The sequence below is a fragment of the Anolis carolinensis genome, chromosome 6 (genome assembly GCF_035594765.1).
Source record: "Anolis carolinensis isolate JA03-04 chromosome 6, rAnoCar3.1.pri, whole genome shotgun sequence".
Lineage (NCBI taxonomy): Eukaryota > Metazoa > Chordata > Lepidosauria > Squamata > Dactyloidae > Anolis > Anolis carolinensis.
In genome coordinates, this window is record NC_085846.1 from 66,180,334 (window position 1) to 66,204,632 (window position 24,299).

At 42.4% G+C, this 24,299-nt stretch overlaps 1 protein-coding gene across 1 annotated transcript in view; it reads left to right on the forward strand.

Moving 5' to 3' along the window:
- The window catches only part of ctnnb1 (catenin beta 1), a 43,879-nt gene that overhangs the window by 15,905 nt on the left and 3,675 nt on the right, over positions 1-24,299 (forward strand). Inside the window, exons 2-12 of the mRNA XM_003223954.4 lie at positions 7,316-7,374; positions 7,682-7,909; positions 7,989-8,242; positions 8,444-8,682; positions 8,764-8,965; positions 9,289-9,433; positions 10,808-10,911; positions 11,999-12,337; positions 12,706-12,864; positions 21,426-21,545; positions 23,953-24,103. Of these exons, the coding sequence (XP_003224002.1) occupies positions 7,362-7,374; positions 7,682-7,909; positions 7,989-8,242; positions 8,444-8,682; positions 8,764-8,965; positions 9,289-9,433; positions 10,808-10,911; positions 11,999-12,337; positions 12,706-12,864; positions 21,426-21,545; positions 23,953-24,103 (1,954 nt within the window). The 5' untranslated portion in view covers positions 7,316-7,361. The remainder of the gene's footprint in view (positions 1-7,315; positions 7,375-7,681; positions 7,910-7,988; positions 8,243-8,443; positions 8,683-8,763; positions 8,966-9,288; positions 9,434-10,807; positions 10,912-11,998; positions 12,338-12,705; positions 12,865-21,425; positions 21,546-23,952; positions 24,104-24,299) is intronic.

Genomic DNA, 24,299 nt, shown 5'->3' on the forward strand with positions numbered 1-24,299 from the left:
CTGTTAAATATCTCTCCCTGATTTTGTGTATTTGTCCCTTCCCTATCCTTATAGTCATACCATTCAGTAGGGTCTCTAGACTCCAGGGGGCAAAGAAGTCTTCATAGAATCATAGAGTTGGAAGAGACCTCACGGGCCATCCAGCCCAACCCCCTGCAAGAAGCAGGAAAATCTCATTCAAAGCACCCCCGACAGATGGCCATCCAGCCTCTGCTTAAAAGCCTCCAAAGGAGGAGTCTCCACCACAGTCCGGGGCAGAGAGTTCCACTGCCGAACAGCTCTCACAGTCAGGAAGTTCTTCCTGATGTTCAGGTGGAATCTCCTTTCCTGTAGTTTGAAGCCATTGTTCCACATCCTAGTCTCCAGGGCAGCAGCAAAAAAGCTTGCTCCCTCCTCCCTATGACTTCCCCTCACATATTTGTATATGGCTATCATGTCTCCTCTCAACCTTCTCTTCTGCAGGCTAAACATACCCAGCTCTTTAAGCTGCTCCTCATAGGGTTTGTTCTCCAAACCCTTGATCATTTTAGTTGCCCTCCTCTGGACGCTTTCCAGCTTGTCAACATCTCCCTTCAACTGTGGTGCCCAGAATTGGACACAGTATTCCAGGTGTGGCCTGACCAAGGCAGAATAGAGGGGTAGCATGACTTCCCTGGATCTAGACGCTATACCCCTATTTATGCAGGCCAGAATCCCATTGGCCTTTTTCGCCACCGCATCACATTGTAGGCTCATGTTTAACTTGTTGTCCACGAGGACTCCAAGATCTTTTTCACACATACTGCTGTCGAGCCAGGCATCGTCCCCCATCTGTATGTTTGCATTTCATTTTTTCTGCCGAAGTGAAGTATCTTGCATTTGTCCCTGTTGAACTTAATTTTGTTAGTTTCGGCCCATCTCTCTAATCTGTCAAGATCATTTTGGATTCTGCTCCTGTCTTCTCCAGTTGTGTGAATACATTCCTTAATTAATTGGCCTTCAGGTTAAAGTGATTTATTTTAAGTGTTTAGATAAACATCTGGATAGTTGCAACTCCTCAGGCTAAAACCAGTTAAACTAGTAGAGCAAGTATGTCACTTCTGAATGCGTTGGGTACACATTTGACAAATGAGAGGATTATAACAGCACACAATTGTGGACACATCTAGAAAATCTGCTTATTTTTCTTCTAACTTGTAGAAATAAGATATTGTCAATATACGGGGTATTTCAAAACAATTGACCTGATTTAAAATCGCTCTATACTGCAACCACAAACTGCTTGAATGAAATTTTTACCTAGTCCCTAGTCTCAGTCATTTACAAGATTGTAATCCCTAATGAGATTCCCAATTTCTGGAGTTATTTTTTAGATTTGTTCTGGCTCAAAATGGTTAGTACAACTTGATAACTCATTAAACCAGTTGTAACTTTTTGTGTAATTGTAGCATGTTACTATCATGAAATACACTACTTTGAAATTGGGTCCATTACTTTGAAACACCCTGTCTACGAAATGTTTGTCTTTTCCCTTTGTTTGTAATCATTGTGTCTTCAGTTAGCTTGTTCATAGCCTACATGAAGCTGCTGTGGAGCCCCAGATGGTGTAGTGGATTAAAGCCTTGTGACTTGAAGGTTGGGTTGCTGACCCGAAGGCTGCCAGGTTCGAATCCTACGCGGGGAGAACACAGATGAGCTCCCTCTATCAGCTCTAGCTCCATGCGGGGACATGAGAGAAGCCTCCCACAAGGATGGTAAAAACATCTGGGCATTCCCTGGGCAACGTCCTTGCAGGCGGCCAATTCTCTCACACCAGAAGCGACTCAGGTTGCTCCTGACATGAAGAAAAAATGAAGCTTCTGAAAGGCATGCGTTTCTGCTTTGAACAATCTCAGAACTTTCCTGCATATGAAGGATGGGATACTGATATAGTATTACCTTGGCTGCCTTGTACTATTGTGAGTCCTATGTATTGAGTTGAGGTTTTAACATTAATTGCTTCAGGGTTGTTGTGTGTTTTCCGGGCTATATGGCCATGTTCCAGAAGTAGTCTCTCCTGAGGTTGTGAGGATGCCTGCCATAGATGTGGGCAAAACATCAGGAGAGGATACTTCTGGAACATAGCCATACAGCCTGGAAAACAAACAACAACCCTGTGATTCCGGCCATGAAAGCCTTTGACAACACACTAATTGCTTCGCTTTTTTATAAGACTTGTTTAGCAAAACTTCATTTTGTCATTAGTTCTGTTACATATAATCTGATGCAATCCTGTAGAATTCTATCTTCGGTTGAAAACATTAAAATTTCTACTCTAGAAAATTTATAAAGCAGCTAGTGTGAGGGACATTCTTCAGCTGCGATTCCCAGACCAATTGCTGGCATGTTTCGTATTGATGCAGTTACAGAAAATCCTAATTTCATGGTTATTACTGTATATACTTGTGTATAAGTTTTTAAAAATACATTCCCCCCTCCCTCCCCCCCAAAACCTGGGTTGTGTTATACACAGGTCAGTGTTGGAATAAGTACCCAGTGCAAAGGTAGTGGCAAGAGGCAGAGGTGAGGACTATACAAAATGAGTCAAATCAAATACTAGGAAATGAGTGGGTCATAACAAAGGAAATAGCGGTATTAGGGAAAAGAGAGGAAATGGGAAATAAAAGGGAAATAAAAGAAGCAATAATTGAATGTGCACAAGCAGTAATAGTATTAGGGTGGAAAGATGAATCAAAATGGACAGTAAATAAATGGTACCAATATTTGGTGGAGCAAATGGAATTTGAAATTATGAATGTGAAACTAAATGTTGTAAAAACTAATGAAAATAGAATAAGAGAAATGGAAGAAAGATGGACAATGGTAAAGAACTACAGTAGAGTCTCACTTATCCAACATTCGCTTATCCAACGTTCTGGATTATCCAACGCATTTTTGTAGTCAATGTTTTCAATACATCGTGATATTTTGGTGCTAAATTCGTAAATACAGTAATTACTACATAGCATTACTGCGTATTGAACTACTTTTTCTGTCAAATTTGTTGTATAACATGATGTTTTGGTGCTTAATTTGTAAAATCATAACCTAATTTGATGTTTAATAGGCTTTTCCTTAATCTCTCCTTATTATCCAACATATTCGCTTATCCAACGTTCTGCCGGCCCGTTTATGTTGGATAAGTGAGACTCTACTGTATATCATGAATCAATCTGGAGATCAAGCCATAAGAAATAAGATACAAATGTTATATAGTATATAGGTTGGAAATGGATAAAGATATAAAAATTGTCTCATAAAGAAACGAATATGTAAAAAGAAAACAATCCTCGTGTTGGTGGTGGGAATTGTAAATGTTTTATATGTCTACGGTATGTATTTTTTGTGTTTTAAAAAATAAAAATTAAAAAAAAAAGAGGCAGAGGTGAGAAGCTCTCACTGCATTATCCCCCCCATGCCTAAACTAGGGAAAACACTGCCATCCCACCTTTTCTCACTTTTTCCAGGCTGAGCATGTTGCCCCAATCTCTTTAAAGATGTGGCCAGCAAAATAACCAGGTGTTTCTTGCTCTCAGAAAGAAAGTACCTGACAAGTGTGGCACACCCGTTATTTTGAATTCTTGAGGTGGAACAGAAGCTTTTCCTGCATAGATTCTACAGAGAGACTGTGTTATCCCATTCTAATATGGGCAGGTGGGCTTTTGTGGGAAGACTTTATTAAAAAGGACGATCACAATCTTGATGCAAAGAAGTTATGCTTTAAGTGCTTAATTCAAAGTGGCTTCCGTCACTCCACACAATCTCAAGCATTCCTCAAGTTCCCCTTAGTTGCTAATTAATATCACTTAAACCAGGCATGGGCAAACTTTGGCCCTCCAGGTGTTTTTGGACTTCAACTCCCACAATTCCTAACAGCCAGTAAGCTGGCTGGGATTTCTGGGAGTTGAAGTCCAAAACACTTGGAGGGCCAAAGTTTCCCCATCCCTGACTTAGATCAAATAAGGCGGGGGGGGGGGCGGGGGGCGGAGAGGGCTACCTTTCTTTTTCAAGTTTGGCCAAGGGAACGGTAATGAGTAGGGAGCTTTTCACCTCTGCCTCTTGGTGTACTGCCTATGTGCTGGATCTCTAATAGAGGCAGACTATTTTTCTTGTACTTCTCCACCCCCTTTTCATGTTATATTCTCATTCATATTCCTTTCTCCATCTGCATTTATATAGAAGTAGAAATGTTAAGATCAAGAATGCAATTTACATCTCCCCCAAATTTTAACCCCTCAAACAGATCCTTTCCTTTTTAGCTCTTTTAAAGTACATTTGCTTTGTGCATATATAAATGGAGAAGAAAATGAAAGTTGCTCAAGTTTTAACCTTGAGTTATTCACATGTCAAAGCAGAATTTATAATGTTGACCCCAAACCTGCTCAACTTATACTTGTGGTCAACTTATACATGTGGACATACAGTAAAAGGTTTGAATCCTAAGAAATGTTTTAAAATGTAAAAGAGAGTTAGCTTCTGTTACAAGTGTTCAGTTATGCTTCAGAATACCTGCCTTATTCACCTTGTTTCATTAATCTGGTACAAACTTGCTAAAATGGCCTGGGATCGTCACTTCTGAGCCTCTGAGTGTAATTGAAATTGTCTCTTATTCTCTATGATTATTATAAAACAAATATATAGCCACCTCCTTATCAACATTTGTCAGGGCAATGCAGGGTAACAATTATACATTTTATGGTAAAAGGTAGTTGATCCTAGAATCATCCTGGAAAATCTAAAGATTCCTAGAAGTTCTCAATTTTTTTAAAAAAAATGCAGTTTCTACTTTTGTGGGTGTTCTGTGCCCCTGACCCTTGAAAGAATGGAGGGTTTACTGTAAATGTCAGCAATAAGTAAAAAAAGATTTTAGGATTCTCAGTGTCATTTAATGCAATTTTTCCAAGGGCGTTTGGTTATTTAGACATTGAGCAATTGTATTCAGTCTTGTGAGAGTTCAAATTGGTCGACAGTAAAAAATAAGACTGCAAGCTGCCATAATCTTACACGTTTTGGAACAACAACTCCAAATTACTGAACTTGAAATGATTTGAACTGATCTTACTTTCAACGCAGGGTGAGATTAGGAGAATGGAAGCTTTAAATATATGAATAATTGTGGAACACTGTTCTCAGACTAAAGGAAAACTTTGTGACAATTTTACTTATATTTAAGGTAGAAATTAAAAACCATTAATATGAAAAATACTGATTTAAATTTCTTAGAACACCAAGATTTGTGCATAAAGCAGTATTTATACACTGCAATTGACATGGAAATCTATAGACCATATTTATGTAGGGTTTTTTTTCTTATGGTAAGGTACAGCTGCATTATTCCTCGTTTTGATGCCAGTGCAAAGTCTTAAATGAATGCGGGTTAAACTGTTGAACCATCATATAGCTATGCTCTGTGGGCATTTTTTTGGTCTGTGTTCTTTGTATTTACTTTATTTTTTTAAAGTTGGTATGCTGAAACCATGTGTTTTGATTACTTTATATCATGTTTTTCTAGCTAAGTAATATGGGAGTGCAATTGTTACCCAGTATGATATAAATCTTAAATTATTAGAAATTGGACAACTTTGCAAGGTTGTAAAATCAAGATAACGCGTATTATGTTTTATATTGAGCAGAGAACCTGCATGACAAATTCACTTACAAGACAATGTTTAACCTATAAAAGTAGAAATGGAGGTTGTAATTGTATCATACAGTGAATTAACAGTCATGTCTCACAAGAATTCAATCCACATTTCCTGCTGAGAATGACAGACTTCTGTTAGATGCTAACGGTTCCGCAAAATATATGGCTGTGTGGAGATCAGTGTAGTTGATGTGAAAGGAGGGAAGCCTGCAAGAAACCAGGGGCCCTGTCTTAACAATTACATAGCTATTATGTACGAAGTTATGGTGCTATATTTCACTTTAATAGCAACATCATATGAAATCTTGGGATTTACAGTTTAGGAAGAAGGGTATTTAGAATTTTCATCCAAAGAGCACTTGGACCTAATCTACAAATCCCAGAATTCAAAAGGATATTGCTATGGCAATTACAGTGAAATACGGGTTGAGCCATCCATTCAGAATTCCAAAAATGCGCCAGAAATTAAAATTGTTCAAATGCAGTTACTGCTTCCTGGTGGTTCAGTATATACAGATTTGATTTCATGCACAAAATTAATAGAAATATTGTATATAAATTTACTCCAAATTAAAAAAATCCAAAGCAGTTCATTCCAAGCATTTCACATAAGGGATACTCAATCTGCATAGCAGTGTAGTTTGATAGAGCAGTGTATCTGTCAGTATTTTATGTATTCTGTTGAAAACCACCCTTGGCGAGCATATGGGCAATTAATATACAGTAGAGTCTCACTAATCCAAGCCTCGCTTATCCAAGCCTCTGGATAATCCAAGCCATTTTTGTAGTCAATGTTTCCAATAAATCGTGATATTTTGGTGCTAAATTCATAAATACAGTAATTACAACATAACATTACTGCGTATTGAACTACTTTTCCTGTCAAATTTGTTGTATAACATGAAGTTTTGGTGCTTAATTTGTAAAATCATAACCTAATTTGATGTTTAATAAGCTTTTCCTTGATCAGTCCTTACAATCCAAGATATTCGCTTATCCAAGCTTCTGCCGGCCCGTTTAGCTTGGATTAGTGAGACTCTACTGTACTCCTTTTATGATGTTTCATACCTCTTTACCAATTAACCATTTTGTTATTTTGAAGATGTGTTTGACATAGTGAAAGTCCAGTTTATCTGAACTGCATAAGGACTAACTTCTAAAAAGTTAGATCATAACTCCTAGAGCAGTTACGAACTGCAGCTGCATGACCTCCAATATCAATTCAGTTTAGGGTTAGGTGCTGCTGTTCTTCCTTTTACTCAGTCTAACACTAGCGTAATCATTTCCTCTCCAAAAAGAGCAATCCAGCTTGGCTCACCCCACTTCACCTAATAGCAAAACAGTTCCAGGAGTGCAGTGTTTATGTGGGCCCTTCCTCCTTTAAAATGAAATCACATAGAAGCTTGCATTTATAGGAGAATACAAAAATAGTGAGGCACAATTTATACACTTCCAAAACAAAATGCACACTGCTCTTCCATCAGTTCCCCCCAAATTAGTTCTTTATGTAGGATGACTTGCATGTAGAAAATTATACTTTTTTGTTGTTGCTTAGTAAAGTTGAGTACCATACTTGTTGTAGTAGAGATTTAAACTTTCTTGTTAAGTTATAAGGCCAATATATGTTTTAACATTTTAAAAATTCTGTTTTAGGGTCTGAAGTGCATCAGACCACAGTTCTGGAAGCACACCAAGGAACATGGCAACCCAAGGTGAGTTTTGATATAAGCCAAAGAGTTGATTTAAAAAGATTATTTTGGGTACAGGAATAATTTTGCAACCTGTGAGAAACAGCCACATATTTAGAAAAACAAGAATTGCAGTTTGGTTTATATCACTGTAACTTGAGTTGAAATATATCTTGCACTAACTAACTACATGTATAGTGTTCAGTTGAACAGACATTTGTGATGGCTTAAAGGTACATGACTTGTACCTCTATCAAATACTAAATAGAATTTTGCTGAAATGATAAAACTAATTTCTAAAAGCTTATTTATAAGCACTCATCTTTTACAGCTGACTTGATGGAGCTGGACATGGCAATGGAGCCAGATAGGAAAGCAGCTGTCAGCCACTGGCAGCAGCAGTCCTACCTAGATTCTGGTATTCACTCTGGTGCCACAACAACAGCCCCATCTCTGAGTGGCAAAGGAAATCCTGAAGAGGAAGATGTCGATACTACCCAAGTTCTGTATGAGTGGGACCAGGGGTTCTCTCAGTCCTTCACCCAGGAACAAGTTGCTGGTAAGTTCAGTTTCACAACTTTGTTATCTTTCCATTTCTTTGTTGATTAAGTCTTAAAAGAGTTTACTCATTTTCCCAGATATTGATGGGCAATATGCCATGACTCGAGCACAGAGAGTGCGTGCTGCCATGTTTCCAGAAACATTGGATGAAGGCATGCAAATTCCATCAACACAGTTTGATGCGGCTCATCCAACCAACGTGCAGCGCCTTGCCGAACCTTCCCAGATGTTAAAACATGCTGTGGTTAATTTGATAAATTACCAGGATGATGCAGAACTTGCAACCCGTGCTATCCCAGAACTGACCAAATTGTTGAATGACGAGGACCAGGTACGTACTTATCATTCTCAAGTGACATGTAAGTAGCATTTCACCATGTTCCATTCAGGATACACAGAGCTGTGGTTGTTCTGGCTTGATGGGTGGATGGGAGAGCATCAGTTTTTGTGTTGTGGTTTTCCTGGACATATTTCAGAGATTTTCAAACTTTACTGGACACCAAAATAAATAGATGTAAAATGTGTATTCTAGGTGGTGGTGAACAAAGCTGCAGTCATGGTGCATCAGTTGTCCAAAAAAGAAGCTTCCCGTCATGCTATCATGCGTTCCCCTCAAATGGTATCTGCCATTGTGCGTACTATGCAGAATACAAATGATGTGGAAACAGCCCGTTGTACCGCAGGTACACTTCACAACCTTTCTCATCATCGTGAAGGCTTGTTGGCAATCTTCAAATCAGGAGGCATTCCTGCTCTAGTTAAAATGCTTGGGTATGTCAGTTTTTGATTATACTTTCATAACATCTGTCAGTCCTGAGCTGGATGCTTGCTAACTAATTTTTTTTTATATAGTTCCCCAGTGGATTCTGTATTGTTCTATGCCATCACTACTCTACACAACCTTCTGTTGCACCAAGAAGGTGCCAAAATGGCTGTACGTCTAGCTGGAGGTCTACAGAAAATGGTTGCCTTGCTCAACAAGACAAATGTCAAATTTTTGGCCATTACAACAGACTGCCTTCAGATCCTTGCTTATGGTAATCAAGAGAGTAAGGTAATTATCATGCATTTCAAGTGTCTTTATTATGCAAGGAAATCATAGAATGCCTGAGTCCATAAAGATGGATGCCAAACATAGCAAAACTTTCTGTATTTGATTGTTTATTGCATGCACAGTACGTGGAATAGTCCTTAAGACCTAGCATGATATAACTGTCAGACTAGGAATTACAAATGCAACTAAATAACAATTTAGATGCTTCTGTTGACATTGGACTACTTACATTCTGCCACTCCACCTTACCTCTCAAATGTTTTGTAGAGATAAAATATAAACCTATGTTGCTGTTACATTAAACATTTTTTTTCCTTATGCAGCTTATAATTTTGGCAAGTGGTGGACCCCAGGCTCTGGTAAACATAATGAGGACTTATACCTATGAGAAATTACTCTGGACCACAAGCAGAGTGCTGAAGGTGCTGTCAGTTTGCTCTAGTAACAAACCTGCAATTGTTGAGGCTGGTAAGTACTTCCCTCTTTTTAACAGCTCCATTGTCGAGACTTGCCCTTCCACTTTCATGTGAAAGCTGCTGAAGCTGTTGTTTTGTATTTGATGAAATGAAAAGCTCCTACCTTGCTTTACAGAAGGTGTTTCAAAACCAGGTGGAAACTTCCAGTTGCAACATAGCAGTATGGGGTGATGTAATTAAAATACTACTTGTTTCAGTAAAACAAAAGCTCAGATATAGGTTCTACTTTAAAATGGAATGACATCTTCCAGTCACTTTGCATAATTGCTTAGACCGTGGAGATACCAGGATAGTCCCATCCCTACTTGCTTTTTGCAAGCAGGTTAAGACCTTTCTATACCAACAGGCATTTGGGGGAGCATGAGGGACATGCTGCTGGGGAGGTTGTGGGTGGGATTCTCGGGGTGAGTTTTAAATGCAGTTTTAATTGTATTTATTATATTTTGATTTTATTTTAACCTTATATCCACATAGTAGTTTTATTTTTGTATGTGCTTTGTCTTAAACTGACCAGATTGTGGTTATTATTTGCCTTGAGTTCCCACAGAGAGAAAGGTTGGGGTATAAATAAAATTTAAAAAAATCAGTAAGGATGTTCATGCCTTCCCAAGTTAGTATTTGACTCTCAGACCGCTTCTACATTAACTCTAAATGTGATACCTATGTGACATGCTGGGTGCCGGATTGAGTCGCTGCCTCCGAGGCAGAAGGGAATCCCTACTGCCAAGCTGAACTGAACATGGTTTGGCACCTTAGGTGTTCCCCCTTCAACACTCCACCTACCTTTTCCCTGGTGCTTGCTGTGATGCCCAAGCAGAGCAATGACAGAGGGAGAAGGGGGGGGGGGGTAGAGGAGGAAATTTGTCCTCCTCACTTCCTCCCTTTCCAGTGCTTGCCGTCTCTGTGTCACTCTGATATTAGAGCAAGGGGCAGTGAGAGAAGCTTAAATCCTGGGGCAGGGATTTGGGCTTTTCCCTTACATAGTGTAACCCAGGGCAAGACTGTGCCCTCAGTTACCCTGGATCAGCCCCGTGCAGTGTCTTGCCAACATAGAGCTGATCCACATCTACACAAACCCATTTGGTCAATGTAGATATGCCCTCATCCGCCTGTGAAGACTGACATGGTTGTCTGCTTTGTTGAGATAGAAAGCATAACTTTTAATTCACTGCGCCTTATAACCCGAAAGAGTGAATAGTATATAGAGGTACAATAGTTTGCTTGAAGAACCCATGCTCGTTTTAAATGTCTGTTTGAAACATCACTTTACATGATGGTGGCAGTCTGGGACTAATTTTTGATATAAAAGATGAGGATTGTGAGAGTGGTGCATAATTATGTGGAACCCAACTGATTAATCTTTCAGGTGGAATGCAGGCCTTGGGACTCCACCTTACAGATCCAAGCCAGCGACTGGTTCAGAATTGTCTCTGGACTCTTAGAAATCTCTCAGATGCTGCAACTAAGCAGGTAAAAGCAACAGGAATGTGACATGTTTAATGAACAATCCAAGCTAGGGGAGTGCCTTTTGGTGTAGGAAGAGGTTGATAAGTGATAGTGCAAGAGGTTGATGGAATCCCCCCATTTCTAGTTTATTGGCAAACCAGAATGGAAATCATGTTCATTCTACTTTACAAGCATATGTCATAGTTTGCTGGGGCCAGATGGAATGGAATAGTATGGTTTGCTGCTAAAACAGAAATGCATTAGTTGTCTACATGTAGGGGGAGAGGGAGGCTGGAACTTGTGTGTCTGCTTGTAATTTTGCAAAAAGAAAAACTTGCTTTATCCCTGAATTTACTGCTATGAGGTTGCCTTAAAAGCTATTCTGTGTTCCAGCAGTGTGAGAGCTGTCTAGCTGAAAAGCATTACAGGACAGAGTAACCTATTAAACTTACTAATAAAAGAAATCGAGGCAGAGCAAGGCTAGCTTTTTCTTTCTGACTCTTCTGTACTAGATTTGTGTACCTTAGTTACAAAGAACAAACTGCTACTTAAAAGGTTCTCAATCACCCTGTTATCCATTCACTAGGACACCCATCAATCCTCTTGCCCACCCCCTTCCAGGAGCACTGCCTAAACTGGCATTCTTGGGCAAGTGGGTCTTTGGACAGGATGGACGAGCGAGTGAAGCTGGCGGGGTGGGTCTTTGGGTGGGTGGATACGCAAGAAGAGGAGTGCTGGGGGGGGGGAGCTGCCTCAATTAAGAATGCAACTATTATGTGAGGTATCCTTAAATCCCAGAACTCAAAAAATGGAGGTGCACCTATTACACAATGGTGATAATTATACAATGAAATACAGTATGTATATGAAATCCGCTTGTTCTCTTTCGCCTGTGTTGTTAAGGCTCCTTTTACAGTTTATATATTTTTTAGAAACCCTGATAATATGTGACCAACTTTTTCAACTCTATTTAGTGCAATTTATAGAAGTGTGATACAGTAAAAAAAAATGCCAGATACAAAACATATTGGTGGAAATATATTGTGCTGAAAACAATGGCTGATAATACCTGATGTTAAATGTGCCCCTCTTTTCTTATGCATATATACAGGAAGGGATGGAAGGCCTTCTTGGCACCCTTGTTCAGCTTTTGGGCTCAGATGATATCAATGTGGTGACCTGTGCTGCTGGCATCCTTTCCAATCTTACTTGCAACAACTACAAGAATAAAATGATGGTGTGCCAAGTGGGTGGCATTGAGGCTCTTGTGCGCACAGTTCTCCGAGCTGGCGACAGGGAAGACATCACTGAACCTGCTATCTGTGCGCTCCGTCACCTCACAAGTAGGCATCAAGAAGCAGAGATGGCGCAAAATGCAGTGCGTCTTCATTATGGACTTCCAGTGGTGGTCAAACTCTTGCATCCACCATCTCACTGGCCTCTTATCAAGGTGCGGCTACCCAGAAACTAATGTTTAATAGTATAGTCCTTTATTTGGGGAAAGATGGGTGGACCTATAATGCTTGTGGTTACCAAGATGAGGCAGGAAGAATTGAGAATGCTGTTTCTGTATTGAACATTGGACTAATACTTGTTGAGAAGTTCAGTGGACCACAAAACACCTTACTGGGTGACTTTGAGCTACTACAAAATCTGCCTACTGTGAGGAAGAAAATGACAATCGGAAGAGCCATTGGCCTTGAGATATAAAGAAAGCTGAAATATTAATGTAACAAATTGAACCAAACAATGAAGCTAAGTTCTGGTCGCTTTACAGAATGTCATATTTCTAATTGCCTTTCTTGTAATTGCCTGCAGGCGACTGTTGGTCTTATCCGCAATCTTGCACTCTGTCCAGCAAATCATGCTCCGCTCCGTGAGCAAGGTGCTATTCCAAGACTAGTGCAGCTGCTTGTGAGAGCCCATCAGGACACCCAGCGTCGTACTTCAATGGGGGGCACACAGCAGCAATTTGTGGTATGTAGTTCTTCGTGAAGAATGGCATTGATCAAATGTAGTACAGACATGGTTCAAAATGATAACTTCATTACGTGTGTTCAAAAGCCTTTTCAGATTCCAGATCCATCCAGTTACAATTCAGACATAATATACAATTCAATATGCAATATACACAAAATGTGCCATGATTATTAAAATCATTAAGAGACTTCATTAACGCAAACAATTTCTGGCAGATGTCTCAGTAGTATCAGTTTATCAATGTAATATTAGTTATCTAGTGGTGGAGACTCTTTAGCTCTCTTACAATGTCTTGAAGAGTTCTGTTCAGGTAATGTAGAATAGGATTTGGATTTAGAATATAGGGAGCAGAATATTATCTTTAGTTTAATTTCATCTAAAGACTTGTTTTCTACTCTTGCTATCACCTATCTATATAACACCTGTCAAGATATGTTGATACCTTTATTTCAAATCTACATTATCTAAAGCAGGAGTGTCAAACTCATTTTCATCGAGGGCCACATCAGTTTTCTGGTTGCCTTCAAAGGGCTATTGAATCCTTAGACAGAAAATCCATGGATACAGAGGGCCAACAATTCTTCTACATAGTGGTGGAGACTCTTCAGATTTACCCAGTTTGGGTTCCCAGACATTATTGAATTACAATTCTCATCACTTTTGATTATCTGCCATGCAGACTGGGGATAATGGAAATTACAACCCAACCACACTGGTGGCTCTAAGGTTGGAAAAAGGTTAAAAGATACTTTAACGGCAGACGTCACACCCACAATCTTTGTATCTAATTTGAAATCCCATTCTCCTGACTAAACAGAACAAACAGCTGCCTTCCATATGTTATTGTATTACAACTCTCATCAGCTCTAGTCATGATGTCTAATGATGAGGAATAATGATAATAATATTTCTTATCTGCCTCTCCTTGTGGCTCGAGGCGGGTTACAGAATAATTAAAACACATAAACATTGTAAAAATACTACAAGTACACATATTAAAATATATTTCTATAAAAGTTACATATTAAAACAAGTTGTAGTCCAGCATCTTTAGAGTCACATAAAATGACTGTCAAGGACAGAACGCCACAAGATTCAAAGTAACAGAGTTTATTAGATTACAGAACTCAAAAATGCCCGTAAAAACACAAGGGCCAGGCAGTTTTTGCCTTTAGGAGCAAAAAGGGACAAAAGTAAATGTTCAAAAGATAAACCGGATTAAACCGGAGTTTAATCCGGGTAAAAACAAACTGCTTGCTTCAGCCTAGGTATTAACAGAACGAAAGCCAAGGAACAAAAGATACAAAGAATGCAACTAATTGGCAGCAGATTCCTCTCTGCTGCCAGCACTGTGCTTAGAGTAACTTGCGTCGCTCCCACACACACACAGTAGACAGGATCTCCAACACGAGCAATTCAGCCAAGGATTGTAGAAGTAGAGTAGACCAGTTCCGTTCCGTAAATCAAAGCCAGAAGCAGACGTTTGTAGTTTTTCCAAGTCCAAGAAGGGGGGAAGACAAGCCGTGGTCAGTTCAGTCCGGGTTCTCAAAGCAGGAGATGGCGTCCGTCAGAAAGACGACGGAAGGTCAAGCTAATAAGAGTAAGCACAGGTTTGCACAAACAAATGCCCACACAATCCCTCCCGCCGTCTGACCCTGGATTTCAATCAACTTACGTCACAGCACAGGAAAGCACACAAGTCTTCAGGGAAGCGTCCCACACACACACGGATCCCAAGCGTTTGCCCAGATTACCTTGCCCGACGCAATTTGCAATTGCTCCCAAGCCCCATTTTATGCCAGTTACAAATCTTCATCACTGTCAGCTGTCCTCCTTAACCCGGGCGTTTCCTCATCACTTTCCTCGTCAGAGCTGGAACACCTCTGACTACGCCCAACAGCATCTCCAGCTGTGGATCCCGTCCCATCCCTCCAGCTAAGCCATGGGTCTAATCCTGAAGGTCCCCATTCATCTTCTGTCCCATCATGGCCAGTGGCACCCAATTCCTCCCTTACCCGAGTCCAATCCATCTCATCCTCCTCTGAGCTAACCAGCCCCTCCTCCATTCTCTCCGTAAACCCTTCGAAAGACTCTTCGTCAGATGGTGCTGCAAATATGTCTCGCAGTCTTTTTCTCTCTCGCTCCTCGAGAGTATCTGACTCTCGAGGAGTCTTACGCCCACGTCTGTCAGTAACAGAGCCATGAGGCTCAATCATAACACTATCCCCTCTCACAAAGGCCTCCTCCCCCGATGGCGGAGAAGTGGCAGTGATACCCTCCGCTATAGCACCACGACGACTAGAGGTATCAAGTTTCAACAGCGAACGATGAAAGACTGGATGGACCTTTAAACTAGACGGTAAACGCAAACGAAACGCAACGGAAGAAATCTTTTTAACGATAGGAAAGGGACCCAAATACCGAGGCGCAAACTTTCCCCCAGCCTGTTTAATATGTTTGGAAGATAACCACACCAAATCCCCTTCTTCCAACTCCTCCCCTGCCTGCCTGTGGCGGTCAGCCTGAGTCTTCTGCGTTGCCTTAGCTTCCAGCAGTAAGCGACGGGCAACATCATGCAATGCAGCCATTTCCGTAGAGCGGTACACAGGGTCCGAAGAGACCACATTGGTCGACGGCGCCACACCTCCCCGTGGGTGAAAACCATAAGTTAGCTCAAACGGCGTATGCTGACTAGATGTGTGCACCGCATTGTTGTAAGCAAATTCCGCCACCGGTAGCCACTTCACCCAAGCCGTGGGTTGATCTAAACAAAAACAACGCAGATATTGCTCTAAGAGCCCATTAACCCGTTCCGACTGTCCATCCGTTTGCGGATGAAAGGCTGAAGAAACGTTTAACTTAGTCCCCAAGCACTCATGGAAATGTTTCCAAAAGCGTGACACAAATTGCGGAGCCCTATCTGAAATAATCACCTCGGGTGCTCCGTGCAAACGATAGATGTGCTTAGTAAATAGTAAGGCCAACGTAGGGGCCGCCGGAATGGTTGAACAAGGAATAAAATGAGCCAGTTTACTAAATAAATCCACCACCACCCAAATACAAGTATAACCCCCAGACTTAGGCAAATCTGAAATGAAATCCATGGAAATGATTTGCCATGGCCTGTCCGGAACAGGTAAAGACGACAACAACCCTCTAGGGCGCCCAACAGGCGTCTTACTCTGCTGGCAAACGGCGCAGCTGTCACAAAAGCGCAGAATGTCTTGCCGCATCTTTGGCCACCAATAGCTCCTGGTAATGAGCTGCACGGTCTTGAATCTGCCAAAGTGCCCAGCCATGGGTTCGTCATGGTGGGCTCTAATCACCTCCAACCTGAGGGCCCCCACTGGTACGTAGACCTGCCCCCTGCGTACCAATACTCCGTCTTGATCTTGTAGATGCGGCAGTATGGTACGATTACCTGCTGAGAGCAGCATCAGTTGCTCCTGTGTCCACACATCATCCCTCTGAGCCTCAAGGATCTGGTCATGTAACCCGAGCTCATTATCTACAACACACAGAGAGGCAGTAGGCAAGATGGTCTGACATACAACCTGCTCATTGGTCTTAAACTCCGGCTTGCGGGATAAAGCATCGGCCCGCAAGTTTGCCTTCCCCTCTACGAACTGCACCTTGAAGTTAAACCTGGAGAAAAACAAAGCCCATCGGATTTGACGCTGGTTTAACTTCTTTGCTGTTTGCAAGTGCTCTAAATTCTTGTGATCAGATCTGACCACGATCTGGTGCCGTGCCCCTTCAAGCCAGTGCCGCCACACCTCAAACGCCACCTTAATCGCCAACAACTCCTTCTCCCATATGGTATAGTTCTGCTCGAAGGGTGTTAGTTGCCGCGAGTAAAATCCACAGGGACGCAAGGTCCCTGAGGAATCTTTCTGAGACAATACAGCCCCCAACGCGTAGCTAGAAGCGTCCGCTTCTACCACGAACGGTTTGTCAACATCAGGATGGGTTAGTATGTTGTCTGATTGAAAACTAGACTTAAGTTGTAGAAACGCCTCGTGAGCTTCCCGCCCCCACACAAATGGCTGTTTCTTGCGCAGAAGCTGCGTCAAAGGTACCGTGAGCTTTGCAAAATTCGGAATAAACTCCCGGTAGTAATTAGCAAAACCTAAGAACCTTTGTACATCCTTCTTAGTTTTCAGCTCCTGCCATGAGTTGACGGCGTCAACCTTATGTGGGTCCATTTTAAGTTCCCTACCTGACACTACATGACCTAGGAACTCCACTTCAGGCACATGAAAGACGCATTTGGAAGCCTTGGCGAAAAGCCCATTAGCCCGCAGTCGGTGCAGAACCTGCTTGACATGTTGACGATGTTCTTTCTCGTCCTTAGAAAAAATCAAGATATCATCCAAATAAATCACTAAAAATTGGTCAATTAGGTCCCTGAACACATCGTTCATGAACCTCTGGAAGACCGCAGGAGCATTACAAAGCCCAAAAGGCATGACTCGGAACTCGTGGCATCCGAAACACGTGTTAAATGCCGTCTTCCATTCATCCCCTTCCCGTATACGGATTAAGTTATAGGCCCCCCGCAGGTCAAGCTTGGTAAAGACCTTAGCCCCTTGCACCCTTGATAACAGTTCCGAGATTAAAGGGAGCGGGTACCTATCCCGAATGGTGTATTTGTTTAGGATCCGATAGTCGCAGACCAGCCTAAGTTCCCCAGTCTTTTTGGCTACAAAGAATACTGGTGCCGCAGTTGGAGAACTAGATGGGCGAATAAACCCCTTGGCTAAATTGTCATCTAAAAACTCCCGCAAAGCTTGCCTTTCCGGTACAGTCAAGGCATACAGTCTCCCTGCTGGCAGTTTCGCACCTTCTGCCAACTTGATGGCGCAATCATATGGCCTGTGCGGTGGTAATTTGTCCGCTTCTCTTTTACAAAATACATCAGAGAACTCCCCATACTCAGCAGGCACTCCCTCCATATCAGCATGAGTAACGTTTAGAGTGCAACAATCCTGCCTCTTTAAGATCACTTTACGTGTTGCCCAATCCACTTGTGGGTTTACTACAGCTAGCCAATCCATCCCCAGGATCACATCATATCTAGGCAAGCTCGTAATATCCCACACAAACGTTCCCGTTACTCCCTGCACCTCCCACGTTACTGCTGAGGTTTCCTGGTTAACCACCCCAGTCTCCAGCAGTCTCCCATCTGCTCCCTCCACCCACACGTCGCATGCCTTGCGCACTCTAGGAATGCCATGCTTCTTAGCAAACTCAATATCTACATAGGAGACCGTAGCTCCTGAGTCCAGCAGTGCCAGAGTAGAAACAAGTTCCCTTCCCCCAACAGATAATGTAATGGGTACGAAAACATGCTTCCTCCCCTCAGTTGACTGCTTGAGGAGCCCTAGTGCGTTGGACTCACGTCGCACTAGGGCTGGCCTTTTCCCGAAAGCTGGGAAGGTTTCACATTACAATTTTTGGCAAAATGCCCAGCATTCCCACAGTACAAACACAAGCCCAGCTGCCTCCTACGGCTCTTTTCCTCTGTAGACAGTTTTTTAAAGACCCCAAGCTCCATGGGCTCTTCCCCCATCACCACAGGTGCCCTGGTTACATGCATAGGTGGCGCACACATTGCTTTTGAGTGTTTACGAGCCTCGAACCTTGCGTCTAAACGCAACACCTTAGCTACTAAGGCGTCCCAGCTTTCAGCCGGCTCCAAGCGTGCTAATTCATCCTGGAGCATATCACTTAACCCGGCAGTAAATAAAAGCATGAATGCATTTTCCCCCCAATCCAGCTGGTGGCGATACAGGTTAAACTTATTTAAGTAATCCAAAACAGTCCCCTTTCCCTGTTTCAACCGATACAGAGCCCACCCAGCGTTCTCCGTGCGGAGAGGATCCCCAAAAGTATCAGTTAACAACCTTTTGAAATTATTCAAATTGTCCTTGACTGGGTCATTTCCCAAAATTAAATTAGTGGCCCATTGTCCTGCGGGACCGGTCAACAAACTCAAAATAAAGGCCACTTTGCTAGTGTCAGTAGGAAAAGCATGAGCACTGAGCTGAGAAAAATAAAGCTCCACTTGTGCCAAAAAGGTTGGCAACTTGCACCTGGTTCCGTCAAAGCGTTCAGGAGTCAAAACATGTCCTTTCACAGCAAAAGCTGTTTGGCTTAAGGCCGTTTGCAATTGGTCTACTTTGGCTCTTAACTCATCCATCGTCTTCCTGACGGGTTTATTGCTGCAATAAACTTTTTATGGGCGTCGGGCAATCTGTCAAGGACAGAACGCCACAAGATTCAAAGTAACAGAGTTTATTAGATTACAGAACTCAAAAATGCCCGTAAAAACACAAGGGCCAGGCAGTTTTTGCCTTTAGGAGCAAAAAGGGACAAAAGTAAATGTTCAAAAGATAAACCGGATTAAACCGGAGTTTAATCCGGGTAAAAACAAACTGCTTGCTTCAGCCTAGGTATTAACAGAACGAAAGCCAAGGAACAAAAGATACAAAGAATGCAACTAATTGGCAGCAGATTCCTCTCTGCTGCCAGCACTGTGCTTAGAGTAACTTGCGTCGCTCCCACACACACACAGTAGACAGGATCTCCAACACGAGCAATTCAGCCAAGGATTGTAGAAGTAGAGTAGACCAGTTCCGTTCCGTAAATCAAAGCCAGAAGCAGACGTTTGTAGTTTTTCCAAGTCCAAGAAGGGGGGAAGACAAGCCGTGGTCAGTTCAGTCCGGGTTCTCAAAGCAGGAGATGGCGTCCGTCAGAAAGACGACGGAAGGTCAAGCTAATAAGAGTAAGCACAGGTTTGCACAAACAAATGCCCACACAATCCCTCCCGCCGTCTGACCCTGGATTTCAATCAACTTACGTCACAGCACAGGAAAGCACACAAGTCTTCAGGGAAGCGTCCCACACACACACGGATCCCAAGCGTTTGCCCAGATTACCTTGCCCGACGCAATTTGCAATTGCTCCCAAGCCCCATTTTATGCCAGTTACAAATCTTCATCACTGTCAGCTGTCCTCCTTAACCCGGGCGTTTCCTCATCACTTTCCTCGTCAGAGCTGGAACACCTCTGACTACGCCCAACAGCATCTCCAGCTGTGGATCCCGTCCCATCCCTCCAGCTAAGCCATGGGTCTAATCCTGAAGGTCCCCATTCATCTTCTGTCCCATCATGGCCAGTGGCACCCAATTCCTCCCTTACCCGAGTCCAATCCATCTCATCCTCCTCTGAGCTAACCAGCCCCTCCTCCATTCTCTCCGTAAACCCTTCGAAAGACTCTTCGTCAGATGGTGCTGCAAATATGTCTCGCAGTCTTTTTCTCTCTCGCTCCTCGAGAGTATCTGACTCTCGAGGAGTCTTACGCCCACGTCTGTCAGTAACAGAGCCATGAGGCTCAATCATAACAATGACACTGAGGACTGGATTTGGCCCCCAGGCCTTGAGTTTGACACATGTGATCTAAGGCTCTGCATAACTTGGTGAAGATCAGATGTGCCTTGACTACATAATTTATTCAGATGTAATCAAACAAGAACATGATGATGTTCTAATGAAAGGGAGAAGTGTGGCCGAAAGGCTACATTAGTCCTTCAACCTATTTTGAGAAGTGCCATGAGATTTCAAATCAATCCACCACTGCTTTATAAAAGATTAAAATGAAAAATCACCCAAAAACCATACAAAGTGTGTATATGTGGCCTTTGAAAATCAAAATGTGGGAGATAAAAAGAAAAATTAACTGTTAATTGTTTTGGTTAATTTTTGCTTGAGAAGTGGTTTGTGGAGGAGCACTATGAGGACTAAAGCTTTGCAGTTGTCCACCCTTTCAGTGGTTGAAGTGTGACTTGTCAAGTTTTGATATGTGCTCCCAACTCACAGTTCTTAGGTGATACACCTGAAAATTAGTATCTTACCTTTCATCTGACCCTATATCTCACTGTTGATTAACTTGAGCAGCCAAGGAAAGCAATCAGTATTTAAAGAAACTGATGGCATCCTACCAGTCAGTGTCATTACAGATTTGTTCTGTCGGAATTCTGGTTCTTATCTTGCTATTTCTTTCCGAAGTCCTTCCCCGATTACTGAGTTAATTGTTTTAGCAAAAAATATCACAAAAACTGTTCATAATTCATAGCTGTCAACCAGAAAGATTTTGGAGGTTGGTTTCACTTAATGTGCAAAAACCAGTTTTGCTAGTCTATCAAAGTAAAGACAGCAGTATAGTCTGAGAATTCTAGGTAACTCAGTAAACATATACACCTAAATGGATTTGCTGTCTCAGTGATGCACTACAAATACCTCTTAAATTATGCAAAATTAAGAATAACTACTTATTTCTAATAAAAAATAAGGTAAACAATCTCACTCTTGGAGGCTAACAGTTCAATGGTCTATATTTTGACAATATTGTTTAATTAGAGCAAATGAAAGCATCAGGGTAATTGGTGCAGTTGGTTCTTTGTGAGGAAGCACATCATAGATATTTTTGACCTGTTTGCTACATAAAGTGCTAGTCTCACTCTCCATTATGTTGTTTTGGTTTGGGTTTTTTTGCAGGAGGGTGTGCGTATGGAGGAAATAGTTGAGGGTTGCACTGGAGCCCTTCATATCCTGGCTAGAGATGTTCACAATAGAATTGTCATCAGAGGTCTTAACACCATTCCACTGTTTGTGCAGGTAAGTGGAACACCTTGGCAAGAAAATTGTTGGACAGGTTTGATTTTGTGGGAAAATGCAGGATGTGTTTTTTAATTCCATGCATCCACAACATACATTGATAAAGCTTAATATTGGCAGATACTTGCTTTGTTTCATAGAATCATAGAATAGTAGAGTTGGAAGAGACCTCATGGGCCATCCAGTCCAACCCCCTGCCAAGAAGCAGGAAATCGCATTCAAAGCACCCCCTACAGATGGCCATCCAGCCTCTGCTTAAAAGCCTCCAAGGAAGGAGCCTCCACCACAGCCCGGGGGAGAGAGTTCCACTGTCGAACAGCCCTCACAGTGAGGAAGTTCTTCCTGATGTTCAGGTGGAATCTCCTTTCCTGTAGTTTGAAGCCATTGTTCCGTGTCCTAGTCTGCAGGGCAGCAGAAAACAAGCTTGCTCCCTCCTCCCTATGACTTCCCTTCACGTATTTGTACATGGCTATCATGTCTCCTCTCAGCCTTCTCTTCTGCAGGCTAAACATGCCAAGCTCTTTAACCCACTCCTCATAGGGCTTGTTCTCCAGACCCTTAATCATTTTAGTCGCCCTCCTCTGGACGCTTTCCAGCTTGTCAATATCTCCCTTCAACTGTGGTGCCCAGAATTGGACGCAGTATTCCAGGTGTGGTCTGACCAAGGCAGAATAGAGGGGGAGCAGGACTTCCCTGGATCTAGACGCTATTCCCCTATTGATACAGGCCAGAATCCCGTTGGCTTTTTTAGCTGCTGCATCGCATTGTTGGCTCATGTTTAACTTGTTGTCCACGAGGACTCCAAGGTCTTTTTCGCACACACTGCTGTCAAGCCAGGCATCCCCCATTCTGTATCTTTGATTTCCATTTTTTCTGCCGAAATGAAGTATCTTGCATTTGTCCCTGTTCAACTTCATTTTGTTAGTTTCGGCCCATCTCTCTAGTCTGTCAAGATCGTTTTGAATTCTGCTCCTGTCTTCTGGAGTGTTAGCTATCCCTCCCAGTTTTGTGTCGTCTGCAAACTTGATGATCGTGCCTTCTAACCCTTCGTCTAAGTCGTTAATAAAGATGTTGAACAGAACCGGGCCCAGGACAGAGCCCTGCGGCACTCCACTTGTCACTTCTTTCCATGATGAAGATGACGCATTGGTGAGCACCCTTTGGGTTCGTTCGCTTAGCCAATTGCAGATCCACCTAACCGTAGTTTTGTCTAGCCCACATTTTACTAGTTTGTTTGCCAGAAGGTCGTGGGGGACTTTGTCGAAGGCCTTACTGAAATCCAGGTAGACTACATCCACAGCATTCCCTCTATCGACCCAACTCGTAACTCTATCGAAAAAAGAGATCAGATTAGTCTGGCATGAGTTGTTTTTGGTAAATCCGTGTTGACTATTAGCAATGACCGCATTTGTTTCTAAGTGTTCGCAGACCACTTCCTTGATGATCTTTTCCAGAATCTTGCCTGGTATCGATGTGAGGCTGACCGGATGGTAATTGTTTGGGTCGTTCTTTTTTCCCTTCTTGAAGATAGGGACCACATTCGCCCTCCTCCAATCTGCTGGGACTTCTCCCGTTCTCCAAGAACTCTTGAAGATAATTGCTAGTGGTTCTGAAATAACTTCCGCTAATTCCTTCAATATTCTTGGATGTAGCTGATCTGGCCCTGGGGACTTGAATTCGTTTAGAGAGGCCAGGTGTTCCTGGACAGCTTGTTTCCCTATTTGGGGTTGGATTTCCCCCAATCCTTCGTCCATTCCATGTTGCTGAGGTTGAAGATGGCTTTCTTTTTGTGAGAAGACCGAAGCAAAGAAGGCATTGAGCAGTTCTGCCTTTTCCCTGTCCCCTTTTCCGGGCTGTATGGCCATGTTCCAGAAGTATTCTCTCCTGACGTTTCACCCACATCTATGGCAGGCATCCTCAGAGGTTGTGAGGTACCTCACAATCTCTGAGGATGCCTGCCATAGATGTGGGCGAAACATCAGGAGAGAATACTTCTGGAACATGGCCATACAGCCCGGAAAACATACAACAACCCTGTGATCCCGACCATAAAAGCCTTCCAACACCTTGCTGTGTTGGCATAGAAATGTAGAATTTGATGTTGTGTACAGAATTTGGCATCTCGGGAAATTATCCGAAAATAAATTGAAATTCCATACGTGTGAATTGAAATCTCCAAAGCGTATAAGATTTTCAATGACCAGGAAGAAAGGTTTGAGTGGATCACGCAGGCTGAGATCTAAACTCAGAATCAATGGATTTCACCAAAATTTGACAGTACCCACAGCAAACTTTTGATCATTTAAAGCAATTTCTCAGTAATTGACAAAGGAAACATAACTGTGCCTCAGAATTTGATGATGGATGCAACTCCTTACCTTCACTCTGTTTACTCCCCTCCTCTTAGCTGCTATATTCTCCTATTGAGAACATCCAGAGAGTGGCTGCAGGCGTATTGTGTGAATTGGCTCAGGACAAAGAAGCAGCCGAAGCAATTGAAGCAGAAGGAGCAACAGCACCACTGACAGAACTGCTTCACTCTAGGAACGAGGGTGTGGGTAAGGCACTAAGCCTTCAGTGCTTAGACCGTGACATCTTTCTTGATGGATTGTGTAGTTTGGAACATGGGAGCATGGTAGAGTCGATTTTCGAAATCCATAGAATACATACATGCTGTAAACATGCTGAATACTCCACAGCTGGAAATCACCCCCATCTTCCCCAACTTCCCAAAAAACTCAAGAACTCACAAAG